Below are 19,803 nucleotides of genomic sequence, written 5' to 3' on the forward strand. Positions count from 1 at the left end.
GCTGCAGAAATAATGTAAAGCTTTTAAACTCCAGTTATACAGCTTTTAAATATGATCTGGTTGTAATTTCATTCAGCATCAGCTCACCAACTAATCAGATTACAGTAGCAGTAATGATAGCAGCTATACTACACAAAAAAAACTAATTGTGAGTGTGGAATTATGATTATCATAAACTTTGATTATAAAATAAAGTTTATACATGTTTATTAACGTTTAAACAGAAAATGATTCTTATTTCCTCAAAACAGAACAACATTAAATGCTTCACTACTGTAGAAATATTTTTTAAAAACTTTTAAACTCCAGTTAAACAGCTTTTAAACATGATCTGGCTGTACTTTAATTCAGCATCAGCATCATCTCACTACATGATCAGATTACAGTAGCAGAAATGCTAGCGTCTATAGTAAGTAAAACTGTAGAAAAATATAAATATACAGGTACGTTTTCTTTCATTTTTGAGTGAAATACTTCATTATACTTTCTAAATATAAAAATATATTTCGGATAAATAGTTAGGTACTATTTTTAATTTGAGTTTTTAGCCGATTAGCTCCATTCACTCCTATTCATTTAGGTCTCACTCGCGGGCTCCCTCTAGCGGTTAGCGGTGGATTTGCGGTATAACGGTCAGATACGGAGTGGGGAGTCTCTCTATACTCTACATAACTGGGTAGTGATTTTATCTGTGGTTTGGCTGTGAGATTGAGAAATACTTTAATGTTGAAAAACTGTCGCATCAGTTTCAACCAGTTGCAATGAAATGAATCAATTCACTCCAGTTCAACCGACTCCTGCTCACTTAAAAGAACCGAATCATAGAATCGACTCGTTTCTGTGTTCGAGGCTAGAGGATCTCTTTCTCCCAGAGTTATCTATCCCGGATAAATGGTTTATTTCTGTGTTTATAATAATGAGAGAAGATGATGATGAGATCTATCACAGCTCTTCTGCTGTTCAGCTTTCTCCTGATCGTGACTGGAGGTGAGTTTTAATCTGTTTTAGAGTTTATTTAACTTTTAACTTTCAGAGAGAGAGAGAGTTTAGTTCACACAGACTGCAGCAGAGTTTCACATGACATCATGATAAATAAATACGTATATATATATGCTTATTTATTTATTATTTATATATATTTGCACTGTTAGAATTACCAACAGTGCAGAATTACCACTAGAGGATTTTGGGTGTGTCAGACACTAGAAAGCGCTCTACAGTGAGTCTGAAAAGAATCGGTTCATATGGAGAAACTGAGCAAAATCAGAGTTTATAAACGTTTAATCAGTTTTACTCTGAAAATTAATCTTATTTCCTCAACACAGAACAACACCAGCTGCTTCACTGCTGTAAAATAATTTATAAAGCTTTTAAACTCCAGTTATACAGCTTTTAACCCTTTCAGACCTGAATTATGTTCCAGTGATTTAAAAAAAAGAAAAAAATATATATGTATATATTGTATGTAATGCATTTATTTATTAATAAACAAATAAAATTAATGTGTATTGTGTTGTTTTCCCCTCACAGTAAATTTTGCAGCTCTAAAACTTAAAAGACAAAATATTTTCAGAGATACAGCCCAGATAGCCACCGAGTGCTGGCCCAGTACTGGGCCTTAGCTGGTTTCTGACTGTCCTCAAAGGTGGCCCAGAACCGGCCACCGGACTCGGCCCAGTGTATTTTTGAACGTAGGACCAAGTCTGGGCCTTATTCGGTTTCTGACTCCTCGAAGCTGGCTGAGAGTCGGTCACCGGACTCGGCCCAGTGTCTTTTTGAACGCAGGACCAAGTCTGGGCCTTATTCGGTTTCTGACTCCTCAAAGCTGGCTGAGATTCGGTCACCGGACTCGGCCCAGTGTCTTTTTGAACGTAGGACCAGGACTGGGCCTACACTGGTTTCTGACTGTTCTTGAAGCTGGCTGAGATCCTGCCACCGAACTTGGTCCAGTGCCCAACACAAGTTAAGCAAAACTTTTGTAACTGAAGGTACTTTGTCTTTTACTGTTGGTGAATTTGTTTTCTAAGAACTAGGAGGTTCAGGAACCTACAATGTTATTCCTACTACTACAAGCTACAAGCTATTTGTACATAAAATTTATGTAAATAACCACTTCGTACATCAGTACATCAATATGATTATTATATATTATTATAGGAAACACTAATAAGGAATTCACCATTGGTTTAAATAGAGTATTCTGTTTACTCAATTAGTGTTAATGAGAGAAAAACTTTGTCTGGAAGCTCAAAGAAAGACATAAAACAAAGATTTATATTAAATTTACGTTTAATTCATAAAGTTTACATATTTAAAAAATAAAGGGAAAAAAAGAAAACAGAAACAGATTACAATTTGCAAATTCTTTTTAACTCATTCAATTGAATACACTACAAAGACAAGAAATTTAATGTTGCAAATATTCACTCATTTTGAATTTGATGCCTGTAACATGTTCCAAAAGTTAAGACAGGGGTAACAACATTATGCATGCATTATGAAGACCAAATACGAGAACGGAGACCCCGGACTGTTTCTTTAACTAGCTGAGCTCTGCGGTACAGTTAAAAAGCTCCCCACGACAGTGCTCTTACTGCCTCTCCCTATTAGGCTACAGAGGGGCATGTAGTGTTGTGTTACAGTGTTTGTTGTTGCGCCGCTAAAGTATGGAGGATGAAGAAAAAGAAATCCAACTGATTTGAAAGAATCAGGAAAAAATTGAATTGTGACCCCAAGAATCAATTTTGAATCGAATTTTGGGATTCCCAAAGATTCACAGCCCTACTTTGTACTATGAAAAACATTGGTTTAATAGGTTCGCCCAAACAAAGGTTTGGCACCTGTGGACTTCTTGTTACTTTTTACCGTATTTATTTTTATTTGTATCTGTTTTAATATGTGGTACCTTTGCCAAGTAAAACTCAATATTAACTCAACTTAATATTGAGATGATTGGTTTTAAGAAATTTGCATCGGCCTAAAACATTTTCACAGTACTGTACATATACACACATACTGTATAGGTTTTTGTGTGTGTGTGTTTGAGCTGTACTATGGAGGACCAAAAATGACATAAGTATAAATAAATAAATGCAAATATAAATGTAGAAATAATAAATATATACATGAATAAATGAATAAATAAATAAATGTTGAAATAAATAAATAAATATATAAATAAATGCACATATAAATGAATGAATGAATGAATGAATATTTGCATAGGTAAATAAATAAATTAATACATTTCTTATTTATTTATATATTTATTTATATATTTACTTATATGTGCATTTATTTATTTATTCATTCATTTATTTATTTCAACATTTATTCATTTATTTATTTCAACACTTATTTATTCATTCATTTATTTATTTCAACATTTCTACATTTATTTATTTATTTCCACATTTCTTCATTTATTTATTTATCTCCACCGTCCTGTACTTCCGGTATCAGTGAGACAGAACAAAAGGGACGGCACAGCAACATCGCGGCTATAACCCCTACTGCAGTAACAACTGCTGAAAATGAATGAGGGTCAACAGCTTAAAAATGTCGCCGCTGCAGGCCAAGGCAGGAGCAGTGTCACTACCCGATCTGTACCCCCTGCCCGATTTGTTCCGCGCATGCGCACGCATTGCAAACTGAGCAGGGGCACAGATCAGGTAGCCACGGCTGTTACACCAGCCGTTGTGCGCATGCGTCAACAGTTTTCGGCTCTGTGAGGTCGCTGCTCAAGCTTAACTTCCGTTTTCTGAATTATAGATAGACTGATAGGTGTTTAAACGAAATATTTCGAAAATCAAACAAAATAATCTATTAAAATGTATGTATGTGGTGTTTTTTTTTTACATATGCCAAGTCTGTAAACTACTTCACATTTTATTAACTTAATTACACCTTTAGCGATAAGATTAACATCTACATGCTCAAGTATCAATTTATAATGCTTACCATGAATTAATGAATGAATAAATTCATAAATAAATAGAGCCAGAACACAATAATTCGCATAGGCTAACTAGCAGTTTATCTTTCTGTAATCTAGATAGACTGGGAGATATAAATAAGTAAAATACAAACATCAACTAGAAAATAATGTTCTTTGTTCTTGAGCAGTTGATATATAAACTGTGCATTTTATGCTTTGTCAAATTTAGTATTACAGGGTGTATGAGGCATTTAAAAAATTTAATTTGTTTACCATTATAACAAACCTGTTTGGGTTATATCCATTATATGGGGTGGTGGTGTGGTCTTTGACCATTTGTAGTATTCCTCAAGCTAACAAAGAGTTTATTAATAAAAAACATTTATTTTTGCTTAAAATACACAGCAGAATGTTTAGAAATGGGAACCAAATACCATGTCTCTAAATGTGGTCCTGTATCAATATGCTACTAACCATTAAAAATAAGGTACAACACATTTATCAAAATACCAGTTTATTTTCTTCTCAGAGAAAGCATGAGAGCAAAAAGCAAAACAAAAGAAAAACACCTCACCCCGCCCCACTCCCACCTCACCCCGCCCCACTCCCACCTCACCCCGCCCCACTCCCACCTCACCCCGCCCCACTCCCACCTCACCTCACCCCAACACACCCCACCCCACCTCAACACACCCCACCTCACCCACTCCCACCCCACCTCACCCCAACACACCCAACCCCCTCGACACAAACACCCACCACAACACAAAAACCCACCCTCCCCAACTCAAAGTACCCCGACACAAACACGCAACCACCCACCCAATTAAAATGGTAGTCACAATAAATAAACATTCATACAGATATTTCAAACACAGGTAACTGTTTTTACCTTCTGCTGTAGTTAGGACCTGAAAGAAACAACTCTTCAGCCTCTTGTATAGTTATTCCCTGTAGTGTAGACATGGCTTGGGTGATGCACTAACAAAAGGGTTAAAAAAATTAAATATAAATTATAAAACTGCATTATAAAGATTCAGCACTGCAGTGCAGTGATTAGAAGTGATTAGCAATGGTGGTGGTGTATGAGGTGTTAGTGCATGTTGTGCTGGTACAGTGAGTGGATCAGATATATCAGTGCTGCTGGAGTTTTTAAACACTGTGTCCATTTATTGTCTCTCATTCTATTAGACACTCCTACCTATCTGCACCACAGTGTATATGTAAAGTCAGATAGAAGCTCTGAGTCTGTTGCTGCATAGTTGGTGCTGTCAATACTCTAGTCCTTCATCAATGCTCACTGGATGTCCACCGCCGGTGGACTATTCAGGTCAAGCAAGTGAAACTGAGGTGTTTAAAAACTCCAGCATTAGCGTTAGTGTCACTGCTGAAAATGACCCAATAACTGTCTGAGAAAATGTATTGTGGTTATCATGGTCTCACAGTACTACTCTATTGGATTTTAAAAAAAGATACATTTGATTAAAATTTTTATGTAACTTAAGTCACAACAGGCTATTTAACATTGTTAATAGATATTTACTGCATACCTAGTAACCTTACCTCTGGGAACAAAACATCCAAAATGAACTGCACTTGATCCTCAATGTGGAATTCTACTGGTGCAGATTTCAGGACATCCTGAAGATAGAAAAATAGGGAGTCCTGTTCTTCCTCCGAGTCCAGGTACACTGGCACCCGTAGAGATGATCCCTTCTGGATTCTGCTGAGCCACTTCGAAGGCTCTTTTCCACAGAGTACACCCTTAGGTCAAAAGGCAAAGTGCCAAAAGCACTTCATCAAAACATGAGCAAACATTTAACATTTCTAGTTGAATGTCAAAAGTAGTTTATGTTAAAAGTTTTGGACTGTAAATCCACATTAAAAAAAAAAAAAAAAGTCCCCCAACACATGGTGACAACAAGCATGAATTATAAGGCCTTTTGCTTATTTGCTTATAACACTGTAATGGTAAAACAATGTGCAAATTGTAAATAACAAACATTGTTAATGTGTGACAAACATACCAACAAATGTTGCCGGACTCCATGGTCTTGTACAGCAAAGTCTACCAGCTTCTTTTCTTGGGCTGTGCGGTTGACCATGGTTTGCACATGAGGTGGAATGTCTGAAGTGATTGACCTAGATACCCTAAAAAGTGGCTGAAGGGTCCCTTGCAATAGCCTGCTAGCCTTGTCAGTCCAGAAAGCAAACCTCTGGCCATGTCTGTTGAATCAAAAAACTTAATCAGCAGGTAATCAAATGAAATAAAATGCAGAAAAGGCATGAATACTTTAGCAGAGTGGCCTTACCCTTCAATCTGAAATCTTTCCATCAGTAGGATGCACCACCACTGGCGGATTAATGGCACATCATTCTAAAACATATATAACAATGATCAGACAATTGGGGTGGGGTTTGAAATATTTTTTCTATATTAATAGATGCAACTGACCTCTGTGAAGATAAATGGGGTATTGGTGCAGATACAGAGGGCATGCTGTAAAAAAATAAATCTCTCTATTATACCCAATAACTCAAAATGCTGCTTATCACAACTTAAAAGGATGCTTACAATGAGTATAAGGATGCCACAGTAGTTCCCAGAAGTTTGTTGAGGGAAGTGCTGGAAACAAAATATTAAATATTACTGTTAAGTAAAGGTGTTGAACCAATAGAAACAGATGTAGACAAGTGCTTCACTAAAGTAAGCTTAGGTTCCCCCTTACTGAGTTACTGCCAAAAGCCATTAATACATGAAGTAGATGTGCTGAAGATAGAGATTGTTTCAAATTGTGTAAAATAGACAGAAAGTCCCTAGGTCTGGACAAGAAAGAATGTATGGTGGAAAGAAGACGAATGAATATAGCAAAAAGTATCAACTGGTGGGCTAGTCATGGCTCAGTTTCCCAAAATCACAGTAGAAAATTCTCTTCAAAAGAAAATATCTATAGTCTTACATTACATTTAAGCCAACTGATGTCCAGAGTTATATAACCCAGTAAGAAAATAAAGAAAAGGCTTTACATCAAAACTTCTGCCGGTCTTCTCTGTCCAGGGTCTTGGGTCAATCTGGCCTGCAATATGTCTGCACATAAAATGGAAAAAAAATTAATTATGGACACACACTTACTGAAACCTATAGTCATACAATTGTTCTCCATGGTCTTGTTTCATAAAATGAGACCTAATCCTACAGCCATCGAACAAGGCTTCTGCGTAAACATAAAACAAAAGAACAAAGCTATAAATAAGCAGCCATAGAACAAGGCTTTTTGTAAATCATCAGCCATAGAACAAGGCTTTTTGTAAATCATTAGCCATAGAACAAGGCTTTTTGTTAATTTTCAGCCATAGAACAAGGCTTTTTGTAAATCATCAGCCATAGAACAAGGCTTTTTGTTAATTTTCAGCCATAGAACAAGGCTTTTTGTAAATCATCAGCCATAGAACAAGGCTTTTTGTTAATTTTCAGCCATAGAACAAGGCTTTTGTGTAAATCATCAGCCATAGAACAAGGCTTTTTGTAAATCATCAGCCATAGAACAAGGCTTTTGTGTAAATCAGCAGCCACAGAACATGGCTCTTGCGTAAAATATTATTGGTAAAAGCCACTGAACAAGGGCAACTTTTTCCTCTCTCTTAACCTAAATATCGTTTTGTACGAGTCATCTCCAAAACCACCAGGGAGTACAAAATCTAAAAAAATGATCTCTCTCTCCACAACCAGTAAAACCTGCAATGGACATATTTCAAAATGATAAGCTAATCAACAAACTTCATTCTAAAAATCTGAATATCTATTTTTTGAAACTGTAACTCAACACATAGCAAATAGTGATCCAGTTGATTCTGTTGCATACTCCATGCAGGGAACAAAATCGCATCCTTGGAACACAGATTGTTCTGGTGTAGAGAAAGAAAATGCAACCATTCAACTACTGTGCATTGTACAGAAATCATTGCATTAATGTGCAACTGTCTGTCTGTGTGTGTGTTTAACTTCACTTTACCGGTAAACTTGAGAGTGGGTCCACATTCATCGTTTTCCATGTGGGAACCACATACATGTCAGCAATGTAAACATCTTTCCCCTATTTACAACACAACAAGATTAGCAAATGTATACAAGTACCCATGAAGAAGTATACAAAATAACAATGTTTGAGCTTCTGTAATTAATTACATGTTTTTGAGCAGCTTCTCTGATGATCTTAAAACATGCATTCCCAATCTAGACGTAATAAAACAAAATAAAGGCATAAATTACACACAAAAAAAAACTATTTCTGTGCCTTTGAGCAAGCATGCTGCAACATGAATATACTTACAGTAGACTCCATGCACTGATTTAACCCAAGACTCCACAAGTCCTCACGTGTAAGACAGATATTGTCATCTTTAACAATCAATTCTGCTGCTGGAAGGCTTTTGTCCAGGACATATTTCAACTGCAATTAAAAGAGTTAGCAAGGGAGGGGGGGTGAGAATGGTGTGAGAGTGTAAGTATGTGAGAGATGGTCTGAATATACGATTGCAAAAAATTATTGGTAGTGTCTAACAGTGTGTGAAGGAGAGTGAAATTTGGAATGGGCTAGGTGGAATCATCCCCTACCAGTTTTTCCTGGAGAGGACCCAAGTCTTTTTCCCATTTCTCTCCAGAAAAAGCATAAGGATGGTCTGTTGCTTCATCAGGTGTACCATACTCATGGTCCTGAAGTGACACACATGGAACTGCTCCATGATCTGAAGAGACAATAAAAAAAATTAAGTCTAATATTAATAAAATAAACTTTACAATATACACCTTACATGTCAACCATTACAAAAAAAACACTACTTAGCTCTTACTTTCCAACCTGTAGAAAGGCCTTAGCCGTGAGACATTGATGCAACATCGAGTCCCATTATCTTTCACCACTGATGCCACACCCTTTTTAGAGATACTATCCACAGTGAAAGGACCTTTGTGGCGGTCAGCAAGGGTGCCAGGACTGATTGTGCTCATTAGCTTTCTCTTACGGTTCCTGTAAGACTTTTGTTGTCTTTTCTGCGCATTTTCAATGTTGCTAAGCACCTGAAAAAAAAAAATTACACTTTACTACATGCCATTGAATTAAAAAAAACTTCTGTGGTCAGACTACATGAATTTGGACCTAACCTTCTCATTTAAAATTTTCATTTCATTTACTCGGGTGTCAAGATCATCTTCTGGGTCAGCAATTTTAAAGTCTTCTCCCATGGGACAGGCGTTCATAACCTCTGGCAAATGAGGGTGCCGATGGAAGAATAAGAAATACGGGGTGTGCCTGGTTGAAGACTGGTTAAAAACAAATTAAGTTATCAGAAATAAAACATTATATATCGATTACATTATATATCGACCATAATGAATGTATAATGAATACCCACTTGCTTAGCAGTGTTAATACCATACACAACTGCAGGTAAATGGATGTCCCAATCATTATGGCTTTCATTTACATACTTCCGCAATACACGTTTGACATTTTGATTTGTTCGCTCATCCTATATATATATAAAAAACAACAACAATTAAAACATTTCCTAATTTTTTTTAACATTACAGGGAAATGTCAAATAAAATTATGTTGAAAATTACCTGCCCATTTGTCTGAGGGTGGTAGGCACTTGAGACAGCATGTTTGATTTTCAGAGTTGCAAAGATGTTTTCATTCAGCTGTGTGCAAATCATCAAAAAGGAAATACAGTGTGCATAGCAGAATGTCAGAAAAACATGTGTGCTAATTAAGATAAATATCAATGTTAAGAATTCACATTATACTAGACTTTTACCTCATTAACGAACTCTCTCCCTTGGTCAGTAATAATTTTCTTGACCATGCCGAACAAGTAGAGTGTCTTTATGATGGCTGCTGACACTTCAGTTGCAGTCTTATTTTGCAGTGGCTCAGCAACAACCCACTTTGTATATAAATCAGTCATGGTCAACACATACTTGTTTTTTTGACCAGTTTCTCGCAGTGGGCCAATTAAATCCAGGCCAATCACCTCCCATGCAGCCTTCACCTAAACACATATTTTCCATTACCTTTCAAAACATTTATTTTCTCTATTAAACAAAACAGAATTTGGAATACCTTAATAGAATGTAACACTGGTGTCCCCGTCTTCATGGGGTCATTTAGTTGGCAGCGGCGACAACACTTCACCTAAAAAAAAACAAAAAAAAGAAGAATTAAGTTGGGACAGTGTCTAAACATGTACAAAAAGTAAAATAAAATGCATATCATAAATACATATTAGAACAAGGGGTTCATTAATATTTTTCGTTACATTACTTTGTTTTTGTTACACTATTTTTATACAAAATCAGAATCTTGGTAACTATCTATGAAAGATTTCTTTTGTTTCTACTGAATAAATAATATGAGGCTGAAGTTGGTTTGATATTCGCAGCTGCCGCTTCACTGAACCACCGTGAACTAAAGGGAGCGTTCACAAACTGTTCCGCATATTATATTTAACACCTCACATATCAACACTGAAGGAGCTATAATGAAGAAAAGCAGTACAGCTGTTTATTAACTATGTAAATATACATTATGTTATAAAATGCAATTTTATATACACGACCTTCCACTTATTTTCTGTTCTAGTGTAATTCATTCATTTCCTAAGTAGAAAACATCTTAAATAGAGAATTAGCCTCCTACCTTAAGGGAAAACCTGGCATTAGCCTGGCCAGAGCTAACTGTTAACTGTAAAATATTTATTTTAATTACTGAATATTAAATTAATAAATTTTATATATAATTTAAAAAATACAATAATATTTTAAAAGCCGTTGCGCTCAAAAAAAAAATCCAGTGTGATTTTAAGAATTTTTTCATCTTGGGCCAGACCAAATACTGATACTGATAAATGATATGAAATTCTAGTCTCCTATTTTAAGGAAAACCTAGAATTAGCCTGGCCCGAGCTGATTTTATACTGTAAAATGAATTAGCAACATAGCATACACAGCCATAATGCAGCAAAAATTTAATATAAGCTGATGGTCCAGTACGATTTTGAAGGATATTTAATCTTGGGCCATGCCAAATACACATGATATAATGAGTTTTAGTCTTCTACTTTAAGAAGAACCTGAAATACTTTATACTTTAAAACGAACTGGCAACATGGCATACAAGCTATAATGCACAAAAATTAATGAATATAAAGCCAGTGATTCCAGTGCGATTTTGTGAATACTAGAACTCTTCATCTCATGTTTATTTGTTCTGGTCCAAAATGAAAAAGTCCTTCAAAATCATACTGGAACGTCAGCTTAATATTCAATTTTTGGTGCATTATGGCTCGTATGTCATGTTGCTAATTCATTTTACAGTATAAAATCAGCTCGGGCCAGGCTAATTCTAGGTTTTCCTTAACATAGGAGACTTCAATTTCATATCATGTGTATTTGGTCAGGCCCAAGATGAAAAAATTATTTGAAATCACATTGGAACATTAGCTTTTTATTCATTTTTTGTGCAGTATGGCTCACAAAGGTTTTTAAAATATAATTTTATTAAATATTTTTTTCATTATATATTAAATTGTTAATTATATATTCAATAATTAAAATAAATATTATACAGTATACAATTAGCTCTGGCCAGGCTAATGCCAGGTTTTCTCTTAAAGTATGAGGCTAATTCTCTAGTTTAGATATTTTCTACTTAGTAAATGAATGAATTACACTAGAACAGCACGTTAAAGTAAAACTGGAGAAAGTAAGTGATGGAAGGTAGTGTACATACAACCAAACGAATCAGGAGCTGCGAATATCAAACCAACTTCAGCCTTGTATGAATAATACTGTAATATTTATACTAAATAAAACATTTATATGTACTGTGTTGCAGTTTTACGCTCTGGAAATAAATAAGAAATTGTGTTATAACTTCACAACATACCCACTCAGTTACATCTTTCATTAGGGTAGGCCAGAAGTATCCAGCAATCACCCTGTCTCTCGTGCCTCGTACACCGTTGTGGTTGCCGGTGCCGGAGTTATGGCACTCCATCAAAACAGACCTTTTTTCCTCCTCAGTACAAACAACTAGTCTCATATACGTTTTATTTGGTCCAGTGTAAAACAATCGGTTGTCTGCCGAAAAAAAAACACGTTTCATATTTAATTACTTATTGATATAATAAAATACTCCGAGCTAAATTAGCTAGCATAGTTAACCTAGCTATACTAACTAGTTCACATAACGGGACACTTCGCTTCCTAAGCTAACGCAAACCTTTCTAAAATATGATATGATTTTAACTTACCTTTTGCTATGAAGTTTTCAGACACACGCCGCATTTCCTTGCGCATTTTTTTGTTGCATGGTGGAGTAAATGTTCCACTTAAAATGTACTCTTTCAGAGCTCTGTAAAAACGTAAGTCCTTCATTTTGAAACCGCGTTTTACAAGCTGTTTGCGACAGTGTGAGCGGAACCACAACTTGGCATTGCCTACCTGATCTGTGCCCCTGCTCAGTTTGCAATGCGCATGCGTGCGCATGCGCGGAACAAATCGGGCAGGGGGTACAGATCGGGTAGTGACAAGCAGTAGAACCAAAACTTTTGCAGCTCAAAAACCAATCCTGCTTTAGAGCGAGGATAGGACCGCCTACCTAACTATCATACAAATGCAGAAATACAGAAATAAATAAATTAATAAATGTGGCAATAAATCAATAAATAAATGTAGAAATGTTGAAATAAATGAATGAATAAATAAATGAAAAAATAAATAAATGCACATATAAATGAATAAATAAAAATAAATAAAAAAAATTAGAAATGTATTTATTAATTTATTTATTTACCTATACAATTATTCATGCGTGTATTTATTTTTTATATATTTATTTATTTATTCATTTCTATGTGTATTTATATATGTATTTATTTATTTCAACATTTATTTATTTATTCATTTATTTATTTCAACATTTATTTATTTCTACATTTATATGTGCATTTATTTATTTATTTATTTATTTATACGTATGTCATTTTTGGTCCTCCATACTGTAATACTTAAATATATAAATACATCTACATTAATTATAAGGAAAATGTGTTGATTATAAAGATTAAAATAATAAAGACAATTAAAATAAAGATAATTTAATAATTCATTGATGTCTCCTCCTCAGTAAATTTATATCTTACTCCCTGAGAGCATTACACACCCACCAGTATAGTTTTTCTTATTTATATTTTCTGAGTAGGCTCTAAAAGCAAGTTATACCTTCTCTACACATATTTAATTGTACGCTTGTTTCTATAGATACAACTATCAACTAATAGAATCAAAGTACAGTAATAGTTTAATGTTAAATATGTTTATTGCAGTCATATTTGCAAATATAATGCTGTTATGTTTTTTCTTTTGTATGACATGACCATTTTAAATTCAGCATCACATTCTTGAAATAAGTACTTGGAAAATTGGGCACCAGCAGAAGCGAAAGTAGGGGCAGCAACATTAAAACATATTAATTTACTGACAATAATAAAATGTATCTATGATTTTCCTATTTCCTTTTTTGCCAATATAAAACATGAATAATTTAATTGCTCTGAAAAGCTCCACTATTTTACTTAATGTTGTTAAATTCTCCTGTTGTGTCTAACAGGATAACTGTGTGTGTGTAATTTAATTTTAAACTTTTTCAAGTAAAACATTTTTGTCTCTAGTATACTAATATACTGCATACACAAACAACTTCTAGTGTGATTTTACAAATTAGAGAAATGTTGACTAAAGCTTATTTGGTAGTAGTGAGTGTGTTTATATAAAAATGTGCTAGCTAAGTTAATAACATACACTTTTAACGAAGTAGCAGAGTGTGCAGGAACGTATTACTGAACTCTGGAATAAACAATACAAATAAAGATTTTTTTATATTAACTCACAGACACAGCACCATTTTATTTAACTAAAAAGCTAGCTAAAACAAACATTACACAGTGACTTGTAGAGACACACAACCACTAAGTTAACCTAGCTGACTAGCTAGCTAATGTACAACATCTAAACAAAAGTTCTGTGGAAGCATTTAGGTTAGCTAGTAAAGACCAATTCGCTAGCTAACTACCAAATTGGTTAACTAGCAAGCCTAAATGCGTTTACAGTATGTATGTTTGTAAAAGCATTTAAGCTAACGCTAGCAAACTAGCTGGTTTCTATCCTAGCTAGCTAACTGTTTATAGCTTAGCTAACGTAAATACCGAAACAGTACTTCTGTTCTGGCCTTGTACACTAGTTAACAATTTGAATTTCAAGTAAAAACATACTTTTTGGTTGTCTGTTAGTAACTGTTATAGCTACATTAACATTTACATTAACATGAAATGTGTTTAATGCTACATTCTGAGATAATTTAGCCTCAGATAATATCACCTTGATATGCTGCTAAGTTAGCTAGCTTAGCTAACTGAAGAGGCAACACAGATAGGGTTATAAATCATATTTGACGGCCAAAATATTTATTTATATATTTATTAATATTTATTTATTTAGTCAAAATAAATTATATTTCAAAAAAGGTACGTAATACTTAGTTAGGTTTGCTACCTACCTACAAACTTCAAAGGTTTCAGGATAGCTGACAGTTGAGGAAAGTTGTAATGTTTGAGGAATCCGCGCGCCAAGTGCTACGAGAAACCGCACGGGTTGAACTGGGCTGATGCGCAGGGGCACCAAGGTAAATATCATCTAGATTCATTTACACTCTAAACGTGATCACACGTTTGGGGTGTGCGCGACGGTTGGTTTTGGGGTCTAGGGATGCTGATCGTGTGTGTGCGTGTAGCAGTACTATAACAGGCTCTGTGTGTGTGTGTGTGTGTGTGTGTGTGTACTATAACAGGCTCTGTGTGTGTGTGTGTACTATAACAGGCTGTGTGTGTGTGTGTGTGTGTGTGTGTGTTTGTGTGTGTACTATAACAGGCTCTGTGTGTGTGTGTGTGTGTGTGTGTGTGTGTGTGTGTGTGTGTGTACTATAACAGGCTGTGTGTGTGTGTGTGTTTGTGTGTGTACTATAACAGGCTCTGTGTGTGTGTGTGTGTGTGTACTATAACAGGCTCTGTGTGTGTGTGTGTGTGTGTGTGTGTGTGTGTGTGTGTGTGTACTATAACAGGCTGTGTGTGTGTGTTTGTGTGCGTGCGTGTGTGTGTGAGGAGCAGCATAACAGCAGGAGTAAGTATTCTTACTGACAGGAGTCATCTATAACTAAAATAAAAGAAAATATACAAGTCAGCTTTGTTAGAAAAGTGCTAACAGTAGGGAACAGTCAGTTTTCCACTTTGTTAGTGCAGTGCTGGTACAGGGTCGTCTGCCGTATTTGAGCCAGTACACACCTGTGTTCAGAGAATCAGCAGGTTAGGTGCGACAGTCGTTCACCAGCACCAAAACGACTGCTCAGTGACACTGATGTAGAACACTCAGAAAGTGACACTGGGCCAGCTGTGGGCCAGAAGTATTTTTCTGCTTGCGACTCTAAACCAGCAGTGCCGACTTAGAAACGACTCCGGGCCAAAGTCGCTGGCTATCTGGGAGCCTTAGTTATAAAGATACAGCACTGAGTGCTAGATAAAATTAACCCTTAAATTTCACTTAACGTCAACTTTAGCTTAGCCACAACTACCATTCCATTTAATGGCGTTAGCTTAGCATAGCTAGCATAGGTTCCAATTACATTCAATGGCGTTAGCTTAGCCTTGGCTACCGTTAAATTACATGGTGTTAGCCTATGATAGTTTCCCAATACATTCAATGGCGTTAGCTTAGCCTCGGCTCACCTTACGTTCAATAGAGTTAGCTTAGCCTCGGCTACCGTTAAATTGTATGGCGTTAGCTCAGGATAGTTTCCCTTTACATTCAATGGCGTTAGCTTAGCCTCGGCTACCTTTAAATTACATAGCGTTAGCTTAGGATAGTTTCCCTTTACATTCAATGGCGTTAGCTTAGCTTTGGTTCCCATTACATTAAATAGCGTTAGCTTAGCCTCGGCCCAATTTACATTTAAAAGCCTTAGCTTAGCATAGGTTCCCATTACCTTTAATAGAGTTATCTCTGGAAGACACACAAAACACTAAGTAAACAGAAAATAATTAAGTGAAACAGTAATGTAAACAAAAAAAATACATGAATCATGTATGCTAAGGTGGAAAATATGAACGTAGTATTTAGTAACAAAATTATCGGGTGTAAAAGTTGAGACCTATAGTATTATACAAAGAACAAGAAAAAGTGGATTTTGTTGGAATGAGACCTTTAACGTCTTTTAGTTCTGTATAACTATATAATTACATTATATTCTATATAAGTTCTTGTATTACATAAAGTTTAATAATGTTTAAACAGAAAATTAATCTTCTTTCCTCAACACAGAACAACATCAGATGCTTCACTGCTGCAGAAATTCTTTTAAAAAAGCTTTTAAAATCCAGTTTTACAGCTTTTAAATATGATCTGGCTGTACCTTTATTCAGCATCAGCTCTCTACATGATCAGATTACAGTAGCAGAAATGCTAGCATCTATATTACATAAAACCTGTTTAATGTAGGTAATATTTTTAATATGATTTTTTAGCCGATTAGCTCCATTCACCCTGTTCATTTAGGACTCACTCTCAGTCTCTCTACAGTCTTTTCAACGGGAACAAACAGCAGTAACTTCTCCCACACAGAGGGGAAGTCTGTTCCAGTTAGACATTCTTAAGTCATGAGTAGCTCAGTATCGTAGGAAGAATAAGGGAGGATGGTGGAAACACATTTGCTATGAACAAAAAACTCATTCTATCCCCAAACATCTTTCACTCTGATTCACTGTAGCTAAAATAATGAATCCCTGTATGTATTATAGTGATTTACTATAAGATTTAAACCACAAATAATTATATTTGTTTTATTTAAAATGTTCTGTACTTCTGTTTATTATTAGAAAAATCCAACAATTTTACTGGTACGTTATATTACATGGTACTGATTTATGTTGTGAGGAAAATACATAAAGAAAAAAAACAATATTTTTGAATGACATCATCTCTTCCTCATTATTATTATTATATTCATTATTATTATTATTATTATTATTATTATTATTATTATTATTATTATTATTATTATTATTATTATTAAAGCTAGGTTTGTGTTTTCAGTAGACAGTGGTCTACAGTGGTCTAGAAAGGCCAAACATTTTAAACTTACAGTCTAAAAGGGAATTTCAGTAAAGAAAAAGCTTCTTATCAGTGCAGTAAGTGTTTATTATCTCAGTAAAACACATTACAGCATTACAATAAATACAAACAGCAATTTTACAAAAAGCAGTTACAGCTTTTCCAGCCCTGTTTTCCTTAAAACATCAAAACATCTCCTAATCTCTCCTCCTAATCTGAGTTTAATAGAGTTTAATTTCTAGTTCTTATTATATTAATCAACACCTGGTTTGGTACATTTTGGTAAATTTGAACATAAAATACACATGCTGGCTGAGGAGCATCCTGCTGGTATGTTCCCATAATAAACTGATTGTACAGCAGTACAGTTAATGTTATTATTGCTATTCGCTCTGCTCTCATCTCTGAGCTCGAGTTTAAATCTGACACAAACTAACCGGACATTCCAGCGAGACCAGATCTGAAGCTGCAGGACATTTCTGAACAGCTACATAACAAACATAACTTAAATTCACCTTTAAACACACCTGCATGTACAATATCATAATGCCCATATGCTTCATATCAATCACTGCAGTTGGTTTATTTTAAAATCCTAATCCGTGAACAATCTCTCATGTGAACTAGAGTATGTGATATATAAAATGATGAGTTTCTTTGATTTTACCAAATTAAAAACCTCTGGAATATAATCAAGAGGAAGATGGATGATCACAAACCATCAAACCACCAAACTGAACTGCTTGAATTTTTGCACCAGGAGTAAAGCAGCATAAAGTTATCCAAAAGCAGTGTGTAAGACTGGTGGAGGAGAACATGATGCCAAGATGCGTGAAAAAAACTGTGATTAAAAAACAGGGTTATTCCACCAAATATTGATTTCTGAACTCTTAAAACTTTATGAATATGAACCTGTTTTCTTTGCATTATTTGAGGTCTGAAAGCTCTGCATCTTTTTTGTTATTTCAGCCATATACTTATAAATAGCAAAATGAGTACATCAGGTGTTGAATAATGTTGGTCTGTTTATACTTTGGTTGATTTTAGTTCAACATTGTTTTTTTTTTTCATCAAACAATTTCATCTGAAATAAATCAACGTTTTATTTAATTGTTTATTTAAGTTACTATCCTTTATATATTGGACATTCCTCAACACCCTGTCTTTTTCTTCTGATTTCTACAGATAAACACTCTCTGTTATATCTCTACACCATGCAGTCTAAAAACTACAACTGCACTGCTGTAACTCTGCTGGACGGCACACAGATCGATTTCTACAACAGCAGCTCAGATAAACCCAGAACTGCTAAACAGAACTGGCTGAAGAACATTTCAGAATCTGACTGGATAATCAGCACTGAGAAACTGCAGTACGACAGAGAACTGTTAAATATACTGATCGACGTACAGGTTTATGAATTTGGACACTCTCACTCAGGTAAGAAAGACTGTTTTTGCTAATTTTCTGCTTAAATATTCTGTAATAACACATAGTAGCACATAATTGTGAAGTGGAATGAATGGTTTTCACAATTTTTATGTGCAAAAGTATTTACTCTGAACAAAAGTATTTACTCTGAACCCCCTAAATAAAATCCAGTGAAATTATTTCACAGCCTTCAGAAGTCTAATCTTAATGATTAGATTAGATTAGATAATACTTTATTGTCAGATCCATGATCTGAAATTTGTTTTGCATAAAAACAGTAGCTCCGTTACAACATCATACATTAACAACACAACATATAAGGGCACAAACAACCATTATAAAAGGGGGGGAAAAAAAGAAAAGGGGGTACATTAAATACATAGTTCGCTCGCATCATCTCGCTTCATAAAGATCTTGTATGATTATAGATTAGGCTCCCGGTTCAATTTAAGGATTGACTGGTGCACGAAAGAGTGCTTCAGTCTGACTTTATTAAACCGCGGAACACTGTATCGTCGTCCCGATGGGAGAAGTACATATTCGCTGTTCAGAACATGATTAGCATCAGAAAGAATGTTTTTAGCTAACCGCATTGTGTTGTTATGATAAGCGGTCTCATACTGACCTTCTAAACGCTGACCCACAATTTTTGAGCAAACTTTGATCAAGCGTTTCAGTCCAGACTTTTCAGATAAGGACAAGCAATTGTACCACACAGCATTACAGTACTGCAGAACACTCAAAATAACAGCAGTATAGAACAGTAGGAGTATCTGCCGAGTAGCTCCAAAAGATCGGAGACGACGAAGAAAATAAATTCTTTGTTTAGTTTTTTTACAAATATAGTCCATATGCTGCTTCCATGATAAGGTGGCATCAATCATTACACCAAGATATTTATATGACTGCACCTGTTTGATTATTTCATTATTAACAATGGTGGGGTTTATAATTAAAGATTTTAAACTAAACACAATTTCTTCTGTTTTTTTTGTGTTTATTTCCAGAGCGTTGTTTTTGCTCCATATAGCAATTTTATTAACCCCTTGTTGGTGCAGGTCAGAGCCGTCTGAGTCGGTTAGTAAAGTAAGCAAAACAGTATCATCCGAATATTTAATAACATATTGATTTTTTGTGGTTAAACGACAGTCGTCTGTATATAAAGTAAAAAGCAAAGCAGAACTCACACAGCCCTGAGGTGCACCAACATTGGTCA

The 19,803-nt window shown here is 35.1% G+C and overlaps 2 protein-coding genes and 1 long non-coding RNA gene across 4 annotated transcripts in view; 1 reads left to right on the forward strand and 2 right to left on the reverse strand.

The window, feature by feature from the left end:
• Positions 1-19,803, forward strand: part of LOC125788868 (H-2 class I histocompatibility antigen, Q7 alpha chain-like) — a 67,312-nt gene that overhangs the window by 36,693 nt on the left and 10,816 nt on the right. The gene's annotated exons all lie outside the window — the stretch shown is intronic.
• Positions 5,192-8,001, reverse strand: LOC125788876 (uncharacterized). Its single transcript, XM_049472824.1, has 6 exons — positions 6,965-8,001; positions 6,513-6,563; positions 6,393-6,437; positions 6,250-6,314; positions 5,965-6,163; positions 5,192-5,701 (listed from the first exon to the last, which is right to left on the reverse strand). The coding sequence occupies exons 1-6, from the start codon at positions 7,031-7,033 to the stop codon at positions 5,477-5,479; spliced, it is 654 nt and encodes a 217-aa protein (XP_049328781.1). The 5' UTR covers positions 7,034-8,001; the 3' UTR covers positions 5,192-5,476.
• Positions 8,511-15,127, reverse strand: LOC125788887 (uncharacterized). 2 transcript variants are annotated; one of them, XR_007429850.1, is made up of 5 exons: positions 14,554-15,127; positions 12,251-12,351; positions 11,884-12,077; positions 9,755-10,131; positions 8,511-9,638 (listed from the first exon to the last, which is right to left on the reverse strand). It is a non-coding gene; the product is annotated as an uncharacterized LOC125788887 (long non-coding RNA). The 2 variants fall into 2 exon arrangements; XR_007429849.1 differs by lacking the exon at positions 12,251-12,351 and having other exon boundaries at positions 14,554-15,120.

This window comes from Astyanax mexicanus, unplaced genomic scaffold (genome assembly GCF_023375975.1).
Source record: "Astyanax mexicanus isolate ESR-SI-001 unplaced genomic scaffold, AstMex3_surface scaffold_31, whole genome shotgun sequence".
In the NCBI taxonomy this organism is placed as follows: Eukaryota; Metazoa; Chordata; class Actinopteri; order Characiformes; family Acestrorhamphidae; genus Astyanax; species Astyanax mexicanus.

Coding starts and splice junctions, on each gene's coding strand:
- LOC125788876 (XM_049472824.1), bottom strand. CDS start 7,033: ATGTGCAGACATATTGCAGGCCAGATTGACCCAAGACCCTGGACAGAG. Junction 6,315..6,392: donor CCCCATTTATCTTCACAGAG/GTCAGTTGCATC, acceptor TATATGTTTTAG/AATGATGTGCCATTAATCCG. Junction 5,702..5,964: donor GAGTCCGGCAACATTTGTTG/GTATGTTTGTCA, acceptor TTTTGACCTAAG/GGTGTACTCTGTGGAAAAGA.